Source organism: Loxodonta africana, chromosome 13 (assembly GCF_030014295.1).
Source record: "Loxodonta africana isolate mLoxAfr1 chromosome 13, mLoxAfr1.hap2, whole genome shotgun sequence".
Taxonomy (NCBI): domain Eukaryota; kingdom Metazoa; phylum Chordata; class Mammalia; order Proboscidea; family Elephantidae; genus Loxodonta; species Loxodonta africana.
Window position 1 is genome coordinate 40,512,746 of NC_087354.1, and position 20,746 is coordinate 40,533,491.

Consider the following 20,746-nt stretch of genomic DNA (forward strand, 5'->3'; position numbering starts at 1 on the left):
TCTCACCTGGTTCACTGCAACGGCTTCCTAATGGTCTCTCCACTTCCACCCTGGCCTCCCCAAAGTCTATTGTCAACACAGCAGTCAGAGTGATCCTTTTAAAACCTAAGTCAAATCATGTCAGTCCATCCTGACAGGGAACACAACAAAGAACCCCTGAGGGAGCAGGAGAGCAGTGGGATGCAGACCCCAAATTCTCATAAAAAGACCAGACTTAATGGTCTGACTGAGACTAGAATGACCCCGGAGGTCATGGTCCCCAGACCTTCTGTTAGCCCAAGACAGGAACCATTCCCAAGACAGGAACCATTCCCAAAGCCAACTCTTCAGACAGAGTTTGGACTGGACTATGGGATAGACAATGATACTGGTGAAGAATGAGCTTCTTGGATCAAGTAGACGCACGAGACTATGTTGGCATCTCCTGTCTGAAGGGAAGATGAGAGGGGTAGAGGAGGTTAGAAGCTGGCTGAATAGACACGAAAAGAGAGAGTGGAGGGAAGGAGTGTGCTGTGTGCTGTCTCATTAGGGGGAGAGCAATTAGGAGTATATAGCAAGGTGTTTATCAATTTTTGTATGAGAGTCCAACTTGATTTGTATGCTTTCACTTAAAACACAATAAAAATTAAAATAAAAAAAAATCACGTCGGTCCTCTGCTTAGAATCCAGGCATTTTGGTCTAATTGCCTCCATGAACTACTATTTCCATTGCCATGAGACCAGAAGAACAGGATGGTGTCCGGCTACCATTAGTGAACATTTTGATCAAGGACCCAATAGCTGGATCCTGATCAAAAATAGGAAAAATGTGGAACAAATTTTCAAATTCTTATAGAAACCAGACTTACTGGACCCATTGAGACTGGGGGGACCCCTGAATCTATTGTTCTGAGATAATCTTGAAGTCTTGAACCCAAATTATCCCATAAAGCCATCTTTAAACTAAACAACAATTTAGGTCAACTAGTAGAGAATGTTCACCTTGAGCAGTGTGCTCTTCTAAAGAATGACTATATGAGATCAAACAGACAACAGTAATTCTAAAACACAGAGAAGTTTAGGGAACAGAGAGCCTAAGTTAATGGTGGTGAAACAATATGGGTAGAGATATCGAGAATGGTGACACAATGCGAACAATGTAACCAATATCTTGAACTGTACATGTAGAAAATGTTCAGTGAATGCATGTTTTATTATGTATATTTTCACCAAAAATTAAGACAAAAAACTTGCAATGTCCCCATCTCACTCAACATAAAGCAAAGTCCTACAAGGGCCTATAAGGCTTTATGTTACCTGATTTCCCTTTAATCTCTTCCTTTCCTCCCTGCCCACTCTGCTCTAGCCAAAATGGCTTTCTTGCTCTTCTGACATGCCAGCCACATTCCTGCCTTAAGGCATTGGTGCTGACTGTTCCTCTTCCCAAAATGCTCTTCCCCTAGATATCTACCTATAAAATATCACCTTCTCAAAAAGACTTACCCTGACCTACCCTATTTAAAATTCTATCCCATCCTCACCTCAGGCCCTCCTTATTTTCTATATCCTGCTCAATTTTGCTTCATAACACATACCATCTGTTAACATAAAATTTTTATATATACATAAAATATAACATATAGTTTATTTATTTATTATGTTTATCATCTGTCTCTCTCCCCTCACTGGAATGTAAGCTTCACAAGGCAGCACTTTTTGTCTGTTTTATTGCCTAATGGATCCCAAGTACCTCGAACAGAATCTGTTATATAGCAAGTCTCAGTAAATATTTGTTGAATGAATTGAATGAAATTCATAGCTAAAAAAAAATCGGATTTTTTTAAAAAAGGAAAAAGAGTAAGTCTGCGGAAAAGACGGTTTCCCTTTTGTACTTGCAGACTTCTAAGTGCCTGTAGGAAATTCAAGTTAAAAAAAAAAAAAGAAAAAGTTAAGAGCTCAAGCTCTGGAATTGGGCGGGCACTCATTGCTTATCAGCTTTCACACTTAGCAGCTGTATGACCTTAGGCAAAATACTAACCCCTCTGAGCCTCAGTTTCCTCACCTATAAAATGGGGGTGATGACAGTACATATTTTACAGGGGTTTTGTGAGGATTAAATGAGATAATTCATTGAAGCTCCCAGAAAGTTCTGGTTATTAGGAAGTGGACTAAGTGGTTGGGAATATGGATCTGCAGCTTAAGAGAAAGAATGACTTTCTAGTTAGTCTTGAAAGGCCTGGACTAATAGATTTGAGAATTGTGAATTTTCATTTCCACTCCAGATATACTGAATCAGAATCTACATTTTTACTAAGATCTCCAGGTGAGTCTCAGCAGGGAGCCAAACCAGAAAGAACCAGTTTGAAGCCCTGTTTGCAACACAGAGAAGTGGTTAAGGATTAATATCCAGAATATATAAAGAACACCTTCAAATCAATGAGGGGGAAAAAAAAAGCAAACAACCTGTATTAGATTCCTGTTGCTGCTGTAACAAATTACCACAGATTTAGTGGCTTAAAGGAGCCCTGGTGGCACAGTGGTAAAGAGCTCAGCTGCTAACCAGAAGGTCAGCAGTTCAAATCCACCAGCTGCTCCTTGGAAACCCTCTGGGGCAGTTCTTTTCTGGCCTATAGGGTAGCTATGAGTTGGAATCGATTCGATGGCAACAGGTTTGTTTTTTTTGGTTTTATAGTGGCTTAGAACAACACAAGTTTATTACCTTACAGTTCTGGAGACCAGAAATCCAAAATAGGTCTCACTGGGCTAAAACCAAGGTGTCAACAGGGATGTGTACTTGCTGGAGTCTCTCAGGGAGAATCTGTTTCCTTGCCTTTTCCAGCTTTTAGAGGTTGCCCACATTCCTTTCATCTTCAAAGCCAGCAATCCCATCACTCAGACTTCTGCTCCTACTATAGTCACATTTCCTTTTCTGACTCTCCTGCCTTCCTCTTTCACTTACAAAGATCCTCATGATTATACTGGGCCCACCCAGATAATCCAGGATAATCTCCTTGTCTCAAAATCCTTAATTTAATCACATCTGCAAAATCTCTTTTGTCATGTAAGGTAACACCTGGGATTAGGACATGAACATCTTTGGGGGGAGGGGTCATTATTCTGCCTGCTATACAATCCAACAGAAAAATAGACAAAAGACTTAAACAGGTATTTTGTAGAGGAGCAAACAAATTATCAGGGAAATGCAAATCAAATCACAAATAAATGTCATCTCCCACTTACCAGATTGACAAAAAATTTTTTAAATGGCAACAAAGCATTGGCAAGAATGAGGTGCAAAAGGAATTTTCATAGGCATATAAATTGGTATAACCCCTTTGGAAAACAATTTGGTAATATCCAGTAATATTGACAGGAGTCCTAGTGGCACAGTGGTTAAAACTTGGCTGCTAACTGAAAGGTCAGCAGTTGAACCTCCAGCTGCTCTTTCGGGGAAAGATGTGGCAGGCAGTCTGCTACCATAAAGATTCCAGTCCTGGAAACCCTATGAGGCAGATCTACCCTGTCCCATATCGCCGCTATGAGTCGAAATTCACTCGACAGCACACAACAAAGATTGAACATGTACATATTTTACAATTTAGAAATTCCACTCCAGGATATATACTAAAAACTTGCATAACAACAACAACAACAACAAAAACCTAACCCATTACCATTGAGTTGATTCCAAAAAGCCTAACCCATTGCCATCGAGGTGATTTCAACTCACAGCGACCCTATAGGAGAAGTACTGCGGACCTCTTGGTTAGCAGCTGTAGTACTTAACCACACACCATCAGGGTTTCTAACATTAATGGTGGTCCCTCCAGAAACTCCAACAGGAAAATGGGCTAATAAATTAGATAGGGCGAAACAACAGGATATCATGCAGCAGTAAAACGAAACACTTATAGCTATATATAGCAAACATCATGTCCTTTGTGTGTTGTCCCTGTCTTCTAGGCAGCACTTCTCAAGCTGCAGCGTGTATACTAATTACCTCGGGTTTTTGTTAAAATGTAGGTTCTGATTCTATATATCAGGGATAGGCCCTGAGGGTCTGCATTTCCAACAAGCTCTCTGCTGGCCCACGGGCTACACATAGAATAAGAAGGTTCAACAGTATATTCAGATATGCATGTATAGTGATAAAACTATTTTTCTTTTTGAACAAAAATGTGGAATAAACACAACATTCAGGAGACTAGATATCTTCACCTGTGGGGGGAGACAAGGGCTGGAATGGTCCTGGTGATGTTTTCGTAAACTGGCTGTTGGGTTCATGAGTTTTCACTATATTTTATAACTTACATATGTTACATATGGATTATTTTCCATATATAAAATACTATATTTAAAAAAATAAAGAAAAGCGTACAAAATAAAAGAATGATCAGCGGAGAAGCTAGGTGGCGTCAAAAGCCTGGGCAAATAAAGGAGAGAGTCCCGCAGCGCTACACTCTGAGAGATGTAATGTACAGCTTTAGCCGAACTGCATTAAATTTAACTCAATACGCGGTGAGCAGAGATTCACTGGCAGGCTACTTCGTTTGAGCTCAGACTAAAGGTTCAGGACTTGTACTTACAGTCCAAGTTTCTCAAACTTACTGGGTTGTAAAAATCACCTAAGACTCGTGTTGACAATACAGATTCCCAGGCGGCTCCCATGTAGATCTCGGTTCTGTGTGTCTTGGAAGCGGCCGGGGAATCAGTATTTAATCTGGGAGAAGGACCTGATGCTGGCGGGCCGGGGCGGCCGGCTCCGGGAAGCTCCTCCACAGGTTGCGAGGAACCCAATAGTCAATTAGCACAGTAAACTCAATGAAACAAGCCAGCGGTCACCCATCTTGCCTGGAACCAGACCCTACAGCTTTTGCGGGGAAGACTCTCCCGACCACCCAGGAGAAGCTAAAGTCATAATGGTCGGAAATGAGCACGGCTCTGGAGATTGCACTGGGCTGCTCCAACCTCCGGGACTCGCCTCAGGCCCCGCCCCCGGCCTCTCTCCAATTCTTCTTCCGTCTCCCTCGGAGAACGAAAACCCAAAAAACGGAGAACGGGATGCTGAGAAAAAACGCGAGATACAAAGGTGGAGGCGTGGTTCCACTCTGACCAATGGTGAATGAGGGCGTGGCTTTGAGCCGTTCTTTCATTGGCTCAGGATCCCCAGGGCGGCCCAAACTTCGTGCGCGGAGGCGGAAGTCGCCCGGATGCCGGAACGTGCCTCTTAGCTCCTAAGCCCAGCCGCTGCTGCTGCCGCCATCATGGTTCGGAAGTTTAAGTTCCACGAGCAGAAGCTGCTGAAACAGGTGGACTTCCTGAATTGGGAGGTCACTGACCACAACCTGCACGAGTTGCGCGTGCTGCGGCGTTATCGGCTGCAGCGGCGCGAGGACTACACGCGTTACAACCAGCTGAGCCGTGCCGTGCGCGAGCTAGCGCGGCGACTACGCGACCTGCCCGAGAACGACCCGTTTCGCGTGCGCTCCTCGGCCGCGCTGCTGGATAAGCTGTATGCGCTAGGCCTGGTGCCCACGCGCGGCTCGCTCGAGCTGTGCGATTTCGTAACGGCCTCGTCCTTCTGCCGCCGCCGCCTGCCCACCGTACTCCTCAAGCTGCGCATGGCGCAGCACCTCCAAGCCGCCGTGGCTTTCGTGGAGCAGGGCCACGTGCGCGTAGGGCCGGACGTGGTAACCGACCCCGCGTTCCTTGTCACGCGCAGCATGGAGGACTTTGTCACCTGGGTGGATTCGTCCAAGATCAAGCGGCACGTGCTGGAGTACAATGAGGAGCGCGATGACTTCGATCTGGAAGGCTAGCGGAACTATCGTTTTATACGGCTGCATTTTACAGATGGGAAAACTGAGGCCTGATGCTAGCAGCTTCTCTGAGGAAGCTGTCCTCACGAATGTAAGCGGGTCGTCGGTTCCCTCCCGCTGTTCTTAGGGAACTTGGCTCCTCAGCTGCAGGCCACGCGCAGAGCTAGGGGTTGAGGGTGCACCCCTGTTTTCCAAGATACTTTCCGAAAACTTGGACTACTGAGAATTAAATAGGAGACACTGCCTTAGGAAACAGTGGGAAGCGGATTTGTGCTGCTCTGGGGAATTAACTTCTTGTGCCCGAAAAATTGTAGCATGAAAGGAAGAACGTCACTCTCTTACCACCACTCCCACCCCGGTGCCCAAACTCTCCCTTTTTCCTCTTGTAGCGGGACTGTTTGGTTCGGTTTATTTAAGTTTTTGCGCCTGTTCATGCCTAAACTGTGTTCCGGCGTTGGAGTTTGGTCCCAAGTTTTCAAAAAACGGGTGAGACTTAAACGTTAAGACTCCTCTCCCTTGTTTAAAGGAACGCTTTCCTAATGCCAATAAATGGTCCAATTGCGTTTTAAGTGCAACATTTTGTCTGTCTGGTTTTCTTACATAGAGTTTTATATGTAGGTCTCCCTAGCTCAGGAACCCAAAGAAGAGAAATAGGGTCAATAGCATCCTGCCTCTGGGGGAGGCCTGCAGCAGGGGTGGCATGTGGGAGCTGCAGGGTGTTGCTCAGGGCTGAGCAAATTTGACAGTTTACCAAGGCCTCCCAAATCCCTTCCTTGGAATGAATGTTTTAGCAGAGCTCTTCCCCACAGGACTTCCTGTTGATATTCCAGCCCCAGGAAATACCACATTAGTGGGCTGAGTGTTTGCTTGCCTAAGGAAATCATCACTGTAGTTTGGCCATCTAGTGGTTAGAAGTGGCCCAGGAGGTTCCTGGAAGTTTAGATGGTCTTAGGTATAGGAGGAAGAGCAGGGAGACTACTTCATTTTACACAAGACTTCTAGAAAAAGAAAAAAATAGAATGCTGAGTCCAACGGCTTGGCTTTTAGATGTGCCATCCCGGCTTACCCAGGTGGGAGGCAGCTTCTGATAAAGGAACCATGAAGAGAGGGTGGCACTGGGGATAAGAGCAAACGTTCTGTGTATCGGGAACGGTTTTAAGTGCGTTACATTCATTAGTTTATTTAATCCAACAAACCTGTGGAGTGGGGAATCCAATTATTCCCCCTTTTCAGATGAGAGAACGTAGGCAGAGACCAGTTGAATTACCCAAGATCACATAGCCAGAAGTGGTGGAGCCAGTATGCTATGCTCTCTTTGAGAAACTGTCAGCGTCAGCACAGCCAGCCGTTGAGGTGTGTCAGGGTTTAGAGAGTCTCTGAACTTGAGTTTCCAGGCCAACAGAGAAAAGTAGCAGCGTTAGGCGATGTGATTAGTCCCAATAGATGCTGCATGAAGGTTTGAGTAGAGAACAGGCATTGTGCTGGGAAGGCTTCAGGGAGCAGGTGAGGCGATAATTCGAGTTGGAGAAGGAAACTAATACTTCTTGAGGCCTTGCCTGTGCTAGGCTGCCGTTTACTCTTCCCAACAACCCTGCAATATAGGTGGTGTTATCCCTGCCTTTCAGATTGGGAAATTGAGAATTGAGACGTAAACTTGTCCAAATCTTCAGTTCTAGTCTAGTTTCAAAGTTCCCTTGAAGGAAGCTCTTTTAGGGGTAAAATACAAGATTCTTGAGAAAAGTCTTCTCTTTCCCTTTAATGGCTTATCAGAACCTATAACCGGAAGTATTGGAGCTTAAAAAAAAATCTGTTCGAGTCGATGCAGAGGACGGGCACTGGAGCCAGACTGCTTGGTCTAAATCCTGTCTCCTGTGCATAACTAGCTGCGTAACATTGATCATTTTACCTAGCCTCTCAGTGCCGCCATTTTCCTCATCAGAAAAATGGGGTAATAATGGTACTGATTTTTAAAATTGCAGGAAGGATTAAATGATTTGATTCCTACAAAGTCCTTAGAATTGCTCCTGGCATGTGGTAAGCACTTAAAGGTTAGTGCCTCCATCCCCTGTTCCCAACAAAGGAAATACGCAGGGAATTAGACGTGTTACAAAAAGCCTGAAAGATTTAAAAACAACAACTACATATACATACACACGTAGATATGCGCACAGCCTCTCAGGAGAGCGATTTTGCAGTATGTATCAAGACCCTAAAAAATATGTGTTACACACGCTCTGACCCAGAAATTCCACTTTGAAGAATTAGCATAAGTAAATTGGATTTTGCAAAAGTTTGCTATAGGGACCTTCATCATAGTGATTATAACAGGGAAAAATTGGAAATGTTTCCCAACTGGATATTCTTATAATGAAATACTATGCAACTGTTAAAAATAATTGTAGCAAGATATTTAAGGACTCAATGAAAGTTAACACTTAAAAGTTATAAAATGGTACCAAGAGTATTCCATTTTTCTAAAGAAAAATGTAAACAGAAAAAAGCTAATAGTGTCTCTCTGGGTGGGGGTATTACTAGTGATTTTAATCTACGCTTTTTCGGTATCCAATTTTTCTATAAAGACTAATGCGTTAATATGATTGTGTGATCTCGATTTATCTGAAGCTCATACATGTGATAAGTTTTGGCAAAAGAAACATTTGATTTTCTAAAGCAGTGTCCTTGATCAAAGAGCAATTGAAATGGTCTCATTAAAGGAGAAAGGATTGATGCTAAGCTGGCTGCCCTCAGAAAAATGCTTGGACAAAGCCCCATGAGCCAAGGGTCATTTCTTCCCCAAATCCAGTGCGTCAGAAAGGTTTGCTTTCCTTGGCCTCTGGGAGCCTGGTGGGCCATCCTAGCTTAGGTCAGCTTCCTGTAAGGGTTATGTGTATATCCAACTGAAACAGAAGTTTTATGAAACTGTAGGATGCCCTCTGGTGTTTTCCATTTTTTAATATTGATCCTAACCCACTAAATTCATTTTACAATCTGCTAATGGGTCAGACAAGTCCTGGTGGCATAGTGATTAAGAGCAACAGCTGCTAACCAAAAGGTCGACAGTTCAAAACCACCAGCTGCTCCTTGGAAACCCTATGAGGCAGTCCTATAGGGTCTCTATGAGTTGGAATCGATGCGACAGCAACTAGTTTGGTTTGAATGGGTCAAAAACTTTGATTGGCGTTTGAGAGTTGAAGTTTGAAAAAGAGCCCTTGAAGACACTTCAACCTTTTCCAAATTAAAGGGAGATTTTAACTTGGAATATTTAAGAAATTGCTGTGTTCAGCTGTTGTGGTCAGAGCATTGGCTCCATCTTTTATTAACCGTTTGACCTCGAAAAAGTTATCTCCCATCACAGAGTGTGTTTGTTCATTTGTGAAATGGGGGTAATAATGTGAAGATCAAATAACAAAAAATACTGGGCAGCGTGTGTTTTAACTCAGAAGGTGCTCCATAAGTATTGATCAAACCAAACCCAAAGCAAGCCTTGTGAGACCAGTGCTTCTCTGTGAGCACGCTTTGGGACATGGTGGTCAGATAATAGAGACCTGATTCCTCAGCGTGGCATTCCAGGGCCTCTGAGATCCTGCCTGCCCCATGCCTCATCCCCAGGGACCTTCACTCCCTACCCTACACCCCTTCGTCTCCCAGCCTGGTCTTTCTCCCTGTGCTTTGTCATTCTGGCCAGTCTTCAGGCCAGCGTTGCCACCTCCTCTGAAGCCTCTCTTGCTCTTTGTAACACTGCATCCTATATATGCCCTGTTTATAGAACACGCCTCCTGGGTCTGTGATAGTTTGCCTCATCCCAAGGCTATAAGCTTCTCCAAGGCCAGTGTCCTAAAGATCACATCTGACTCATTTCGAGACTTGCAGGGTACCTGGCTCATCATTCATTCCCTAGTGTTTAGTGAGTGCCTGCCGGTGCTCACCATCCAGCAGTAAACAAAACAGACATTGTCCCTGAAGTATAACTTAGGGTCTATGCTACGGCGGTAAAATGCAGAGTGGTATAAGCACGGGGCTGGGGGTGGGGGGTCGGCTGTAGCTGAGAAAGTGACATCTGAAATGATACCTGACCGACTACTAGGCAGAGATTTTAGAAGTCAGGGAGAAGTCCTGGAGAAAATGAAATTTAAGACCTGAAAAATACGAATCAGGAAGATAGCAAACAGCATGCCCAAAAGTCCTGAGGTAGGAAAGATGTGTGCATTCTAGAAACAGAAAACTAGTGTGGCTGAGGACCAATGGCCTAAGGTAAGCAATAGCCAAATCCTGCAGCACTTTATAGGCAGGGCAACGATTTAGGATTTTATTCTCATTGCAGGGCACGGGCAATGGAAGGGTTTGAAGCATGGGGATGGCTCAGTAATACTAGCATCTTTTGGAGTAATCAGTCTGCCTGTTACTTAAAGACTGAGTTAGATGTGGACAGGCATGGACATGTGGGGGGCAATGATGTCTTTTGAGTCTTCCAGGTGAGAGGTTGGTAGCTTAGACCAGGGCGGTGGCACAGAGGCTGCAAAGTAACTGGATTTGAGGTCTGTTTTGGAGACTAGTAGATGCTGTTGGTACCCTACCCAGATCCCCTTTACGTGACCAGGGCACCCTCCCCCCAGCTGCTGTGCCTGGTTGGCTGCCTCCCTTCTCTGGAGAATTGCCTCAGCTGACTTGAGACATCTCACCTGGGAGGTCTCACCTTCTCCATCACTATCCTCACCACACGTCTGCAGCCACTGACTGGCAGATATGAGGAACAAAAGGCCAAGCCCCTTGAATCTGGCCTTGTGATCTGCTTTGGTCATTAACATGTGACAAAACTAACTGCGTGTCAGTTCTGAACCTAGGCCTTAAGAGCTTTCAGTCTCTCAGAACACTGCCATCTCCATGAGAATAACCCTGGTAGAGCCTGCTGGAAGGTAAGAGACCATGTAGAGGAGAGATGAGGTAATAAAGCAAACAGCCTGCCAACCCCATTGGCAGAACTGTGTAATCAACATGCAGCTGACTACGGAGGCCTAAGAGAGTCCAGTCAAGACCAGAGGAATTGTCCTGCTGATGCCAGTCTACATTGCCAACCTGTAGAATCATGAGCTAAATAATGTTTAGTTTTTTGTTGTTGATGTTACTGTATTTAAAGGTAGAGCCCCTTGCCTCCAGGCAGGACAGCCCTGAGGGGTCAGACCAAGCCTAAACTTTACCTGAGTCCACATCCTTGCTTTGTTCTTTCCTCTTCCCTCTCCTGCTTCACTCACCCCCTCAAGTGTTTTTTCTTAAGAGCACCCTCTCGACAAATCCCATGCACTTAAATCCCTGTTCCAGGGTCTGTTTCTAGGGTACCCAAACAAATACAGAGGAGGAAGGGAGAAAGTGATAGAACACGTGATCAGTGGGGTGTGAGGGCTGAAGCAGGTAACAAGCATGTCTTCCTCTCTCCAGTTGCTCAAGGTATACGTAGCACATGCTCAACAAAAGTGGAGGTACCCGTAATGGTATCAGAGAGCCCTCTGATGAGTTTCTGTGGCCAAGTGGACTCCCAGGCAGGCCTCCTTGTTTAATGAGGTTCAAGTGACTCTGGCTGGGTCTGAAGAATTACAGGCTGGATGTCTTCCAGCCAATCAGGCCTGGGAGCATTGCGGGTGAAAGCAAGTCCCAGGCTGCCATCCTGCCTGGGGTCTGCTGCTTCCCTCACCAGTCTCCATGGGATTTTGCATGTGAGCTGTGTCAAGGTAAAAATCTCTCTGACTCCAGCATCACCAGCAGCTGGAGCTGAGCAAGCCACAGGAGCAGCCAGCAGAAGGCAGGAGGGGAGCTCAGGCCTCAGCCCAGAGGAATGATGGCACAGACTTTGGCCATGCCCAGCCCCCTGCCCACCCACTCACCTGCATCTAGTCTGGCCAACTTCTGTATCGGTGATTGTGGTGCAATGAATTACTTCATGTGGCCCTTCTAGCCATAGTCTTTGTGACTCCTATACAATAATTGGGTGGGACTATGCAAATAAGATGTTTCTGGCCCACCAAGGGGATTGGACAGCTTGCAGTTAATGCAGATAAGATCCAGTGAACTCTTGTGGGAATGGGACAATGCAAATAAGGTATATGGAATCCTAATGCAGGGACTGGTCAGTTTTGCCATTTGCTAGGCTTAAAAGAGAGCCAATCCCAGAGCAGAGAGGGGACTTTACTACCACCAAGAAGAAGAGACAGGAGTGGAGTACATCCTTTGGACCTGGGCCCCCTGCACTGAGAACTTCCTAGACCCAGAGACAGCTATAACACCAGAGATGGCACAAGACTGTGAGAAGCAGTAGCAAGCATGGCAGAAAACCGGCAGCAGCAGAATCAGGAGACCAGCAGTTGATGTGGTGGGCTTCCCAGCCCACAGAGCAAGAAGGCTGAGTGCCTTCGGGCAGGAGCCTTGCTGACAGAGCAGGGTGTCTCAGGACACTTGGAGGTAGGCTCACCCACCCACGGAGTGAGTAAGCACAAGGCTTACTGGTAGAGTGGGGTACCTCTGGGCAGTTATCAGTGGAACTTAAAGAGCTTTGTAACACTTGCTGAAGCAGATCAGAGAGACTAGGCTGGCCCAAGGGGTCCGAGTGGCCAAGAGGCCAAGGGCAGAGAGGCCGAGGGCCAGAGAGAGGCCTGCCTGTGGGCATGGCTGAGAAGCTATCCTGACCAAAGAACTGCATCCTGCGTCGTTCCTGATCCTGAATTGTAACTTGTTACCAAACCAAACCAAACCTGTTGCTGTCGAGTCAATTTCAACTCATAGCGATCCTATAGGACAGAGTAGAACTGCCCCATAGAGCTTCCAAGGGGCACCTGGTGGATTCAAACCACCAATCTGTTGGTTAGCAGCTGTAGCACTTAACCACTACTCCACCAGGGTTTCCTATAACCTGTTACTTCCCTAATAAATCCCATAATTGTGAGTATGGTCTGTGAGTTCTGTGTGGGCATTGCAACGAATTATTGAACCCAGCAGAGAAGTAGAGAGTGCCGTGGGAGAGACGGCTGGTGTCAGAATTGGTAAAAAAGTTGGCGAGAGGAGGTCTGTCTGACCTTTGCTTCATAGGAGCCAGCTTTGGGCTGATGCTGATGGTGATTCTCTCTCCCCTTCATGGAGTTAGAGGAGGTCGGGTGGCCCCACTATGCCATTTTGGCAGTGATCTGTTGCCTCAATAGACCCTATAGGGTTGCTATGAATCAGAATTGACTTGACGGCAGTGGATTTGGTTTGGTTTTTATTGCTTCAATAATGCTGTGTAACAAACCACCGTGAAACAATGCTAAAATAATAAGCATTTATTTAGGTCACAAGTCTGCAGTTCAGCTGGGCAGTTCCAGTGTCTGCTGGGCTCACTTACAATTTTATGGTCAAATGCATGTTGGATAAATGGCTCTGCTGGTCTTGACTGGGCTCTCTCCTAAGACTAGGGGTGGACTGGTTGGCTGGCTGTCAGCTGGTCTAGGACATCTTGGCTGGGACAAATGTAGTCACTTGGTTCTCATGCATATGTCTCATCCTTCAGCAGCAGTGATTTGTTATCTAGGGCTACTATAACAGAAACACAAGTGGATAGCTTTAACAAACAAATTTATTCTCTCACAGTTTACCAAAAAAAAAAAAAAAAAAAAAAACCCAAAACCAAACCCATTGCTGTCGAGTCAGTTCCGACTCATAGTGACCCTATAGGACACGGTAGAACTGCCCCATCAAGTTTCCAAGGAGCACCTGGTGGATTTAAACTGCCGACCTTTTCGTTAGCAGCCATAGCACTTAACCACTATACCACCAGGGTTTCCTCTCACAGTTTAGGAGGCTAGAAATCTGAATTCAGGATGCCAACTCTAGGAGAAGGCTTTATTTCTGTCTACTCTATGGGAAGGTCCTTGTCTCCTCTCAACATCTGTGGGCCTAGAATTCCTTGTAAATCTCCCTGTGTCTTGGCATCAATCTTCCCCTGGGTCAAGGAGGTTCTCAGTGCAGGGAACCTGGGTCCTTTAGAATGCACTCCTCTCCCGGCTCTTCTGTCTTGGTGGTAAGAGGTCCCTCCTGTCTGCTCACTTCTCTCTCCTTTTATCTCATAAAAGGTTATGCAGGCCACACCCCAGAGAAACTCCCCGTATATCAGATCAGGGTTGTGGCCTGAGTAAGGATGTTGCATTCAACCCTAATCCTCTTTAACATAGCCCAATCTTGCATCATTAACCACAGGCAGAGATTAGGGTTTACAACATATGGAACAATTACATCAGATCACAAAATAAAGGACAACCATACAATACTGGGAATCATGGCCTAGCCAAGTAGACACGTATTTTCGGGGGGCATAATTCAATCCATGACAAGCAGTTACTTAATATAAATGCCACTTTAATATTACTGTCAAGGGCTCAGGTGAGATGGGAATCCAGCTGTGTCCTCACCATGGCCTCCAGGATGAGGCCTTGTATACAGCAGGCTCTTAATAACTGCTTCAAATTGAGCCTTCTTTGATTGTGCCAGGCAGGGCTGGAACTAAGGCAAGGCAAACGAGGCACTTAGGGCATTTCATGACCCTGAGAGTGAGTGCCTCCTTAACTCTTGTATCCTAGACCCAGCCGTAGTTCTAGGCACAGTGCTGTCAACTCTAGAGAGTATGAGCACAGAGAAGGCACAGTCTCTGTCTTGAAAGGACAGGGACTAAAGTGGCCAGATGCCTACAGATAATGGTCTCTGGGTCCCCCCTCTGTTATAGACTAAATTGTGTCCCCCCAAAATACCTGTTGTAAATCCTAACTATGAGTCAGATTCCACTCAACAGCAGTGGGTCTGGGTTTTTGGATTACACCTGTGGTTGTAATCCCATTTGGGAATAGGGTTTTCTTTGTTATGTTAATGCACCTGTGTCTGTAGGGTGTGTTATAAGCCAATTGCTTTTGCAATATAAAAGAGTTGATTAGGCATAGAGACGAGCAAGCACACCTAGGGGAAAATAGATGCCACACCACACGAAGATTGCCAAGGAACATTGGAACAGAAGCTGAGACAAGGATTTTCCCCCAGAGAGACAAAGCTGTCCCCTAGAGCTATGCCCTGAATTTAGACTTCTAGCCTCCTAAATTGTGAGAAAATAAGTTTCTGTTTGTTAAAGCCACCTACTTGTGGTATTTCTACTATAGCAGCACTAAGAACTAAGACACCCTCTTTCTCAACTCCATCCTTCCTTCATGTGGCATCTCTCTACATCCGGTCATTCCTAACCATTATCACAGTCTTTGCCGTAGTCACTTACTACTTGCCCTGTTACTGTCTTAATATTTTTCTTTAAATCACCTCACATTTCTTTCTACTTATTTTAAAAGAAACTGCTCAAGGAAAACCTTTAAAGATATTAATCTTTTAGAGTCACACTAAGTCAGATCTGAGAGAGAAGGTAAGACAAGTTGCCTTGATGCCTGCAGTGTAGTGAATTACTGTTATATGGCCTTTTAGCCATGGTCTCCTAACTCCCACAAAATGATTGGGATTATGTAAACGAGGTGCTCTGGCCCATCGAGGGGATCAGACAGTTTTTCTAATGCAAATAAGATACATGGAACCCTTGTAGGAGATTGGTTAGTTCATAGTCTTGCTTGGGGTGAGGGAGGAAGCATGCCTTGAAATTGTTTAGGAGCTTGCTGTATAGCTAGCTTCCCTGACAGAGGTTTTAGGGAGAGACATGGAGAGAAAGAGAAGAAGGGGATGTAACACTGAAGACCATGAAAGACGGCACAGCAAGAGTGGTGAGAACCAAGAGACTGTTGTGAGACAGCTGCAGTGGACTTTCCAGCCCCCAAAGTAAGGCAGCAGCAAGGCCCAACCAGGGTCCAGTGGCAGCAGGCCAAGAAGTTGTCCTGATTGAAGAACTGTGTTCCGAGTTGTTCCTGTTACTTCCAAGTTGATTCTGAACCTGAATGGTAACCTGTTACTTCCCTAATAAGCCCCATAATCCTAAGTATGGTTCATGAGTTCTGTGAGATGTTGCAGCAAATTACTGAACCCAAAGGTGGGAGGAAGAGTACTGAGGGGAGAGGGAGTGGTTGGTTTTAGAGATGATGGAGTGGTACGGTGGTTTGGGAAGTTGGACATTTGAGACATCTTTAACTGTGGCTTCACAGAAACCAGCTTTGTGCCAATTCTTATAAAAGAAATTATTCATTTAAATGCCTTTGGCCTAAAAAGTGAATCTAAGACATTCTGTACCAGTGGGATTGCAGAATAAAGCCACTGAAGTCAGAGTGGTGTATTTACGTATTTTCCCACAACAGACACCTAGTTATAGGTGCTTGAGATGAAGGACACATTCCACAGGAGATAAGTACAAGCTTTTAAAGTTGTCTTCAAGGAACATACATCTAATAGGAAGAGACTTTCAAGGTAACATTATTTTTTATTATAATCAAAGTAAGATATAATTTAAGCATTTTCTAGTTTTTTTAAGTTGACCTTTTACTTCAGAATAGTTTTAGATTCACAGAAAAATTAAGATAAAACAGTGTTCCCATATACCTGACACGCAATTTCCCTTATTAGTACAGTATTAACATCTCAGATCAGTGTGGTACATTTATCACAACTAATGAACCAATACTGATACGTTGTCATTAACTCAAGTCTACACTGTATTCAGATTTCCTTAGTTTTTACCTACTGTCCTTTTTCGGTTCCAGGATTGCATCCAGGAAACCACATTACTTTTAGTTGTCATGTCTTCTTAGGCTCCTCTTGGCTGCGACAGTTTCTAAATTTTCCTTGTTTTTGATGACCTTGACAGTCTTGAGGAGTACTGCTCAGCATTTTGTAGAATGTCCCTCAATTAGGATTTGGCATTTTCTGGTTTTTATCCTAATCTAACTGGATGTAGCTGATCAGCTCAGGGCCTGGCCTCCTTACTGCATCTGTGTCAAGGTCAACACTGCCCTGTCTCTCAAGGTTTCTTCGTTGGAGCTGCTCTCTAGGGCTCATGGTCCCTGGCTCTGCTCTGATCTCCAGCCAGGGCTGAATTGAAAACTATAGGGATTATCATTTTCTCTTTTACAAAACTTTCTATCACTACTGTAATGGAAAAGCAGTTACAGTTGGCACAAATAAGTAAAAATAAATACAAAGAAACCAGCACAATGTTATTCAGTGTTAACTGGCTACAGTTGCCGGTTGCTGACAATGTTGAACCGGAGGTCTGCTGTCTTTGTTGAAAGGGGGTTAGTCAGCATTAGAGGGGTCTTACGGTTAATGCACTCAGCTGCTAACTGAAAGGTTGAAGGTTTGAGTCCACCCAGAGGCACCTCAGAAGAACGGCCTGGTGATCTATTTCTGAAACATCAGCCACTGAAGACCCTGTGGAGCACAGTTCTACTATGACAGACATGGCGTCACCATGAGTAGGAGTCAACTCAATGCCAATTTCTTTTTTATTATTTATTGTACTTTAGGTGAAAGTTTACAAATTAAGTCAGTCTCTCATACAAAAAGTTATACACACCTTGCTGTGTACTCCTAGCTGCCCACCTCCTGATGAGACAGCACACTCCTCCTCTCCACCCTGTATTCCCTGCATTCCCTGCGTCCGTTCAGCCAGCTCCTGTCCCCCTCTTCTTTCTTATCTCGCCACCAGACAGGGAATTGGACAACGGTTTTTTAGAAAGTTTTGAGGACTCAGCACCAACCCAAGACTCTTCTTCACGTGCAATTGGACTAGAAGAAAATAAAACTTCCTCACTTTGCCCTTCAGCATTCTTTAATTCCACATTCCTGCACCAGCTACCATCATATATGCTTCATCCTTAGGGAAGCACTGGGCTACTGGAACTAGTGTAGAACTAGGTCCTGGCAGGGACGGGTTACCCAGTAAGGTATACGTGGGCTTACTTGAGCTTACTTGCTAATCTGTAGTGCACAATTTCAGAACTGTGCCCTACACATTAGTTGTTGTTGTTGGGTGCTGTCAAGTTGGTTCTGACTCGAGGCAACCCTAATGTACGACAGGACAAAACACTGCCTGGCCCTGCGCCAGTCTCACAGTTGTTGCTATGCTTGAGCCTATTGTTGCAGCCACTCTGTCAGCGTCTTCTTCTTTTTCGCTGACTCTCTACCAAGCATGATGTCCTTCTCCAGGGACTGGTTCCTCCTGATAACATGTCCAAAGTAAGTCAACACAATTAAGCCTGTGGTTACCTTGCTTACTGTAAGCCCATGCATACCTCACTTACTGGTTAACCCACCCCTGGCTCCTTGTCTTTGGAAAGAGAGCTGTTGAGAAATCAGCAGAGACTCAAGAGCAAAACTGAGCAGAGGAGAATAGAAAGTGTAAATGGCACTGTCAGCCCTGTGGCTCTCTCTTGGTCCCCAAGAGGCACAGGTTCTGTGGGCACTGTTCACCAGGATGCGCAGCAGCCCTGTCACTTCTAATAAGGAAGCTGAGCCAGCATCTGAGATCTGTGGGCACACAACCCATCTGTCTGATTCTGGTTGGGGCACAAGTCTCAGTGCTAGTCTTTCCTTCCCGACCAGGCTTCTTCCCCTTAGATTCACCTCCTCTCTGCTGCTCCATCCTGGGTCCTTCAGGGCTGGCTATGGTCACACCTCCTCCAGGAAGAGCCAATGCCTTCACTGAAGTAAGTGTAACCCAAACTCTGTTATCCAGTTCTCGCTATTCCGACATTCGTTGCATAATTAACAGGAAGTCCGTGGTGCCATGAGGTCTTAATCAATATCCTGAGCAGATGCTACAATGGACCATTCACCCAAGTTACATGGTACAAGGCCACTGGTGGTGTTTGACAATCAGATAACAACTTTAACCGCCATCTATGACTTCTTGCACAACACAGACTCACATCTGATCTTTTTGCCTATAGTGATGAAGGAGATCGTTGGATTCCTTGAAGCATACGAAAACGGTTTCACTATGCTAAAGTGATCCACTATTCTGATGCTGTAACTGTAGTATCTTCAGCCTACTCTAAGCTTGCATCAACAGCCTTGTTCTACGCTGCTGAAATGAATACAACCATGAAGAGTTACTGGTCCGGGAAACCACTGGCTGGAAGAATACCAGAGCATGAGCTTCACGCGGCAGCCAAGAGGAAGTTTCATAATGGTGGAATCCTGTCCATAACACCAGCCATAATAGGAAGATTTGGCAAGAATCAGAATAACCAAAGAAGCCATGGAGAGAGCCATGAGGTGTTCATGGAGAAAGCTGCATGTTGCACATGATGAATCTGTTGAGAGCAACAGCTAAAGTACCTTTAAAAAAGGAAAGCCTGGCAGCAACCACGTTGGGGAGATCAGAGACCAACAGTGAGGGGTCCACCGATTTCCCATCTAATATTCTAAGTGTTGCAAGATCTACCTTTGATGAAATGCTGACAGGGCCAAAGGCGAAGCTTCCAGGTTGATCTCCAGTCAGAACTCACCATGCGGCTATTGTGCCTGCCATTGTAGAGGACGTAGATAGCAACCGGAAGAGCAAATCACAAAGAAGCTTCAGACAAGGAAGAAGACGACTGGGACCAAAACAACTGTCACCAAGGCCTTTGAGAGTGAGCCCTCCACAAGCCAGGACCCGTTGCCAACGTGTTTTGACACCATAGAGGAAAGTGTAGCCAAGATACACAATGACATCACCAATATGTCAAACTCTTCACCAATGTCTAACTGAAGTTCAGACTGACCTGGTCTTCTTGTCAACCAGCATGGCTCAACTCAGCCAGCCATGTTGGCACCCTGGGACCCGCCTACCACTCCTCCTTCTGTTAAGGAGCAGATCACCAAGGCCCCAACTGTACCAACAGCCAAAATAAAGAAGTCTGCTTTAGCCAAGCTCTACTGAGTTACTCTATTTCTAGCTAGGCCATAGCTTTGAAAAGATCTTAAAAAAAAAAAAAAAAGGATACCTTCCACAAATCAGACTAGAAGAGAACTTTGGTTCAAGATACCACTTCTCCCCCACTAGAATGACTATAATAAAAAAGACACAGAATAACAAGTGTTGGTGAGGATGTGGAAAAAGTGAAACCCTCAGACAGTGCTGGTTGGAAATTTAAAATGGTGTAGCTTCTGGGGAAAACTGTTTGGTTGTTCCTCAAAATCAAAATGCTAAACATGAAATTACCATGTGACCCAGCAATTCTACTCCTAGGTATCTACCCAAGAAAACTGAAAACAAATATCCACTCAAAACTTATACACAAATATTCCACTTCACAAATTAGGTGGAAACAACCCAAATATCCATCAATTGATGAATATATAAGTAAAATATGGTACATGCCAATCGTGTTGCCGTCAAGTCGATTACAATGCATAGCAACCCTATAGGACAGAATAGAACTGTCCCATGCGGTTTCCAGGGAGCAGCTGGTGGATTTGAACTGCCGACCTTTCGGTTAGCAACCGAGTTCTTAACCACTGTGACACCAGGGCTCCTTGTTATATACACGCAATGAAATATTATTCAGCACTAGAAGAAATGAAAGTGATACACACTATAACATGGATGAAACTTGAAAACATTATGCTAAGTGAAAGAAGCCAGAAACAAAAAAAATCACATATTGTCTGATTCCACTTATTTAAAATGTCTACAACAGGCAAATCCATAGAGACAGAAAGGAGATTAGTGGTTGACATGGGACAGCCAGACGGAGAGGTGGGGAGTGATAGCTAATGAGCATGAGGTTTTTTTGAGGGGTGATGAAAATGTTCTAATTGAGTGGCGATGGTTACACAACTCTGTGAATGTACTAAAAGCCACTGAATTAAACACTTTAAATGCAAGGTTTGCATGATATGTGAGTTTTATCTCAATAAAGCTGTTTTGTTTTTAAAAAACAAAGGAAGTAGGGATACTGGGCCCACCCCACCAAACCAAAACCAAACCCACTGCTGTTGAGTAGATTCGGACTCATAGCGACCCTATA

At 44.9% G+C, this 20,746-nt stretch overlaps 1 protein-coding gene across 1 annotated transcript; it reads left to right on the forward strand.

Moving 5' to 3' along the window:
• Positions 1–4,676: 4,676 nt before the first annotated feature.
• On the forward strand, positions 4,677–6,376 carry IMP3 (IMP U3 small nucleolar ribonucleoprotein 3). Its single transcript, XM_003413828.4, has one exon. It carries the CDS (start codon positions 5,244–5,246, stop codon positions 5,796–5,798), a length of 555 nt encoding a protein of 184 aa, XP_003413876.1. The 5' UTR covers positions 4,677–5,243; the 3' UTR covers positions 5,799–6,376.
• The last annotated feature ends 14,370 nt before the right edge of the window (positions 6,377–20,746 follow it).

What these genes read in the sequence shown, in the direction of transcription:
- IMP3 (XM_003413828.4), top strand. Translation starts at nt 5,244, where the DNA reads ATGGTTCGGAAGTTTAAGTTCCACGAGCAGAAGCTGCTGAAACAGGTG.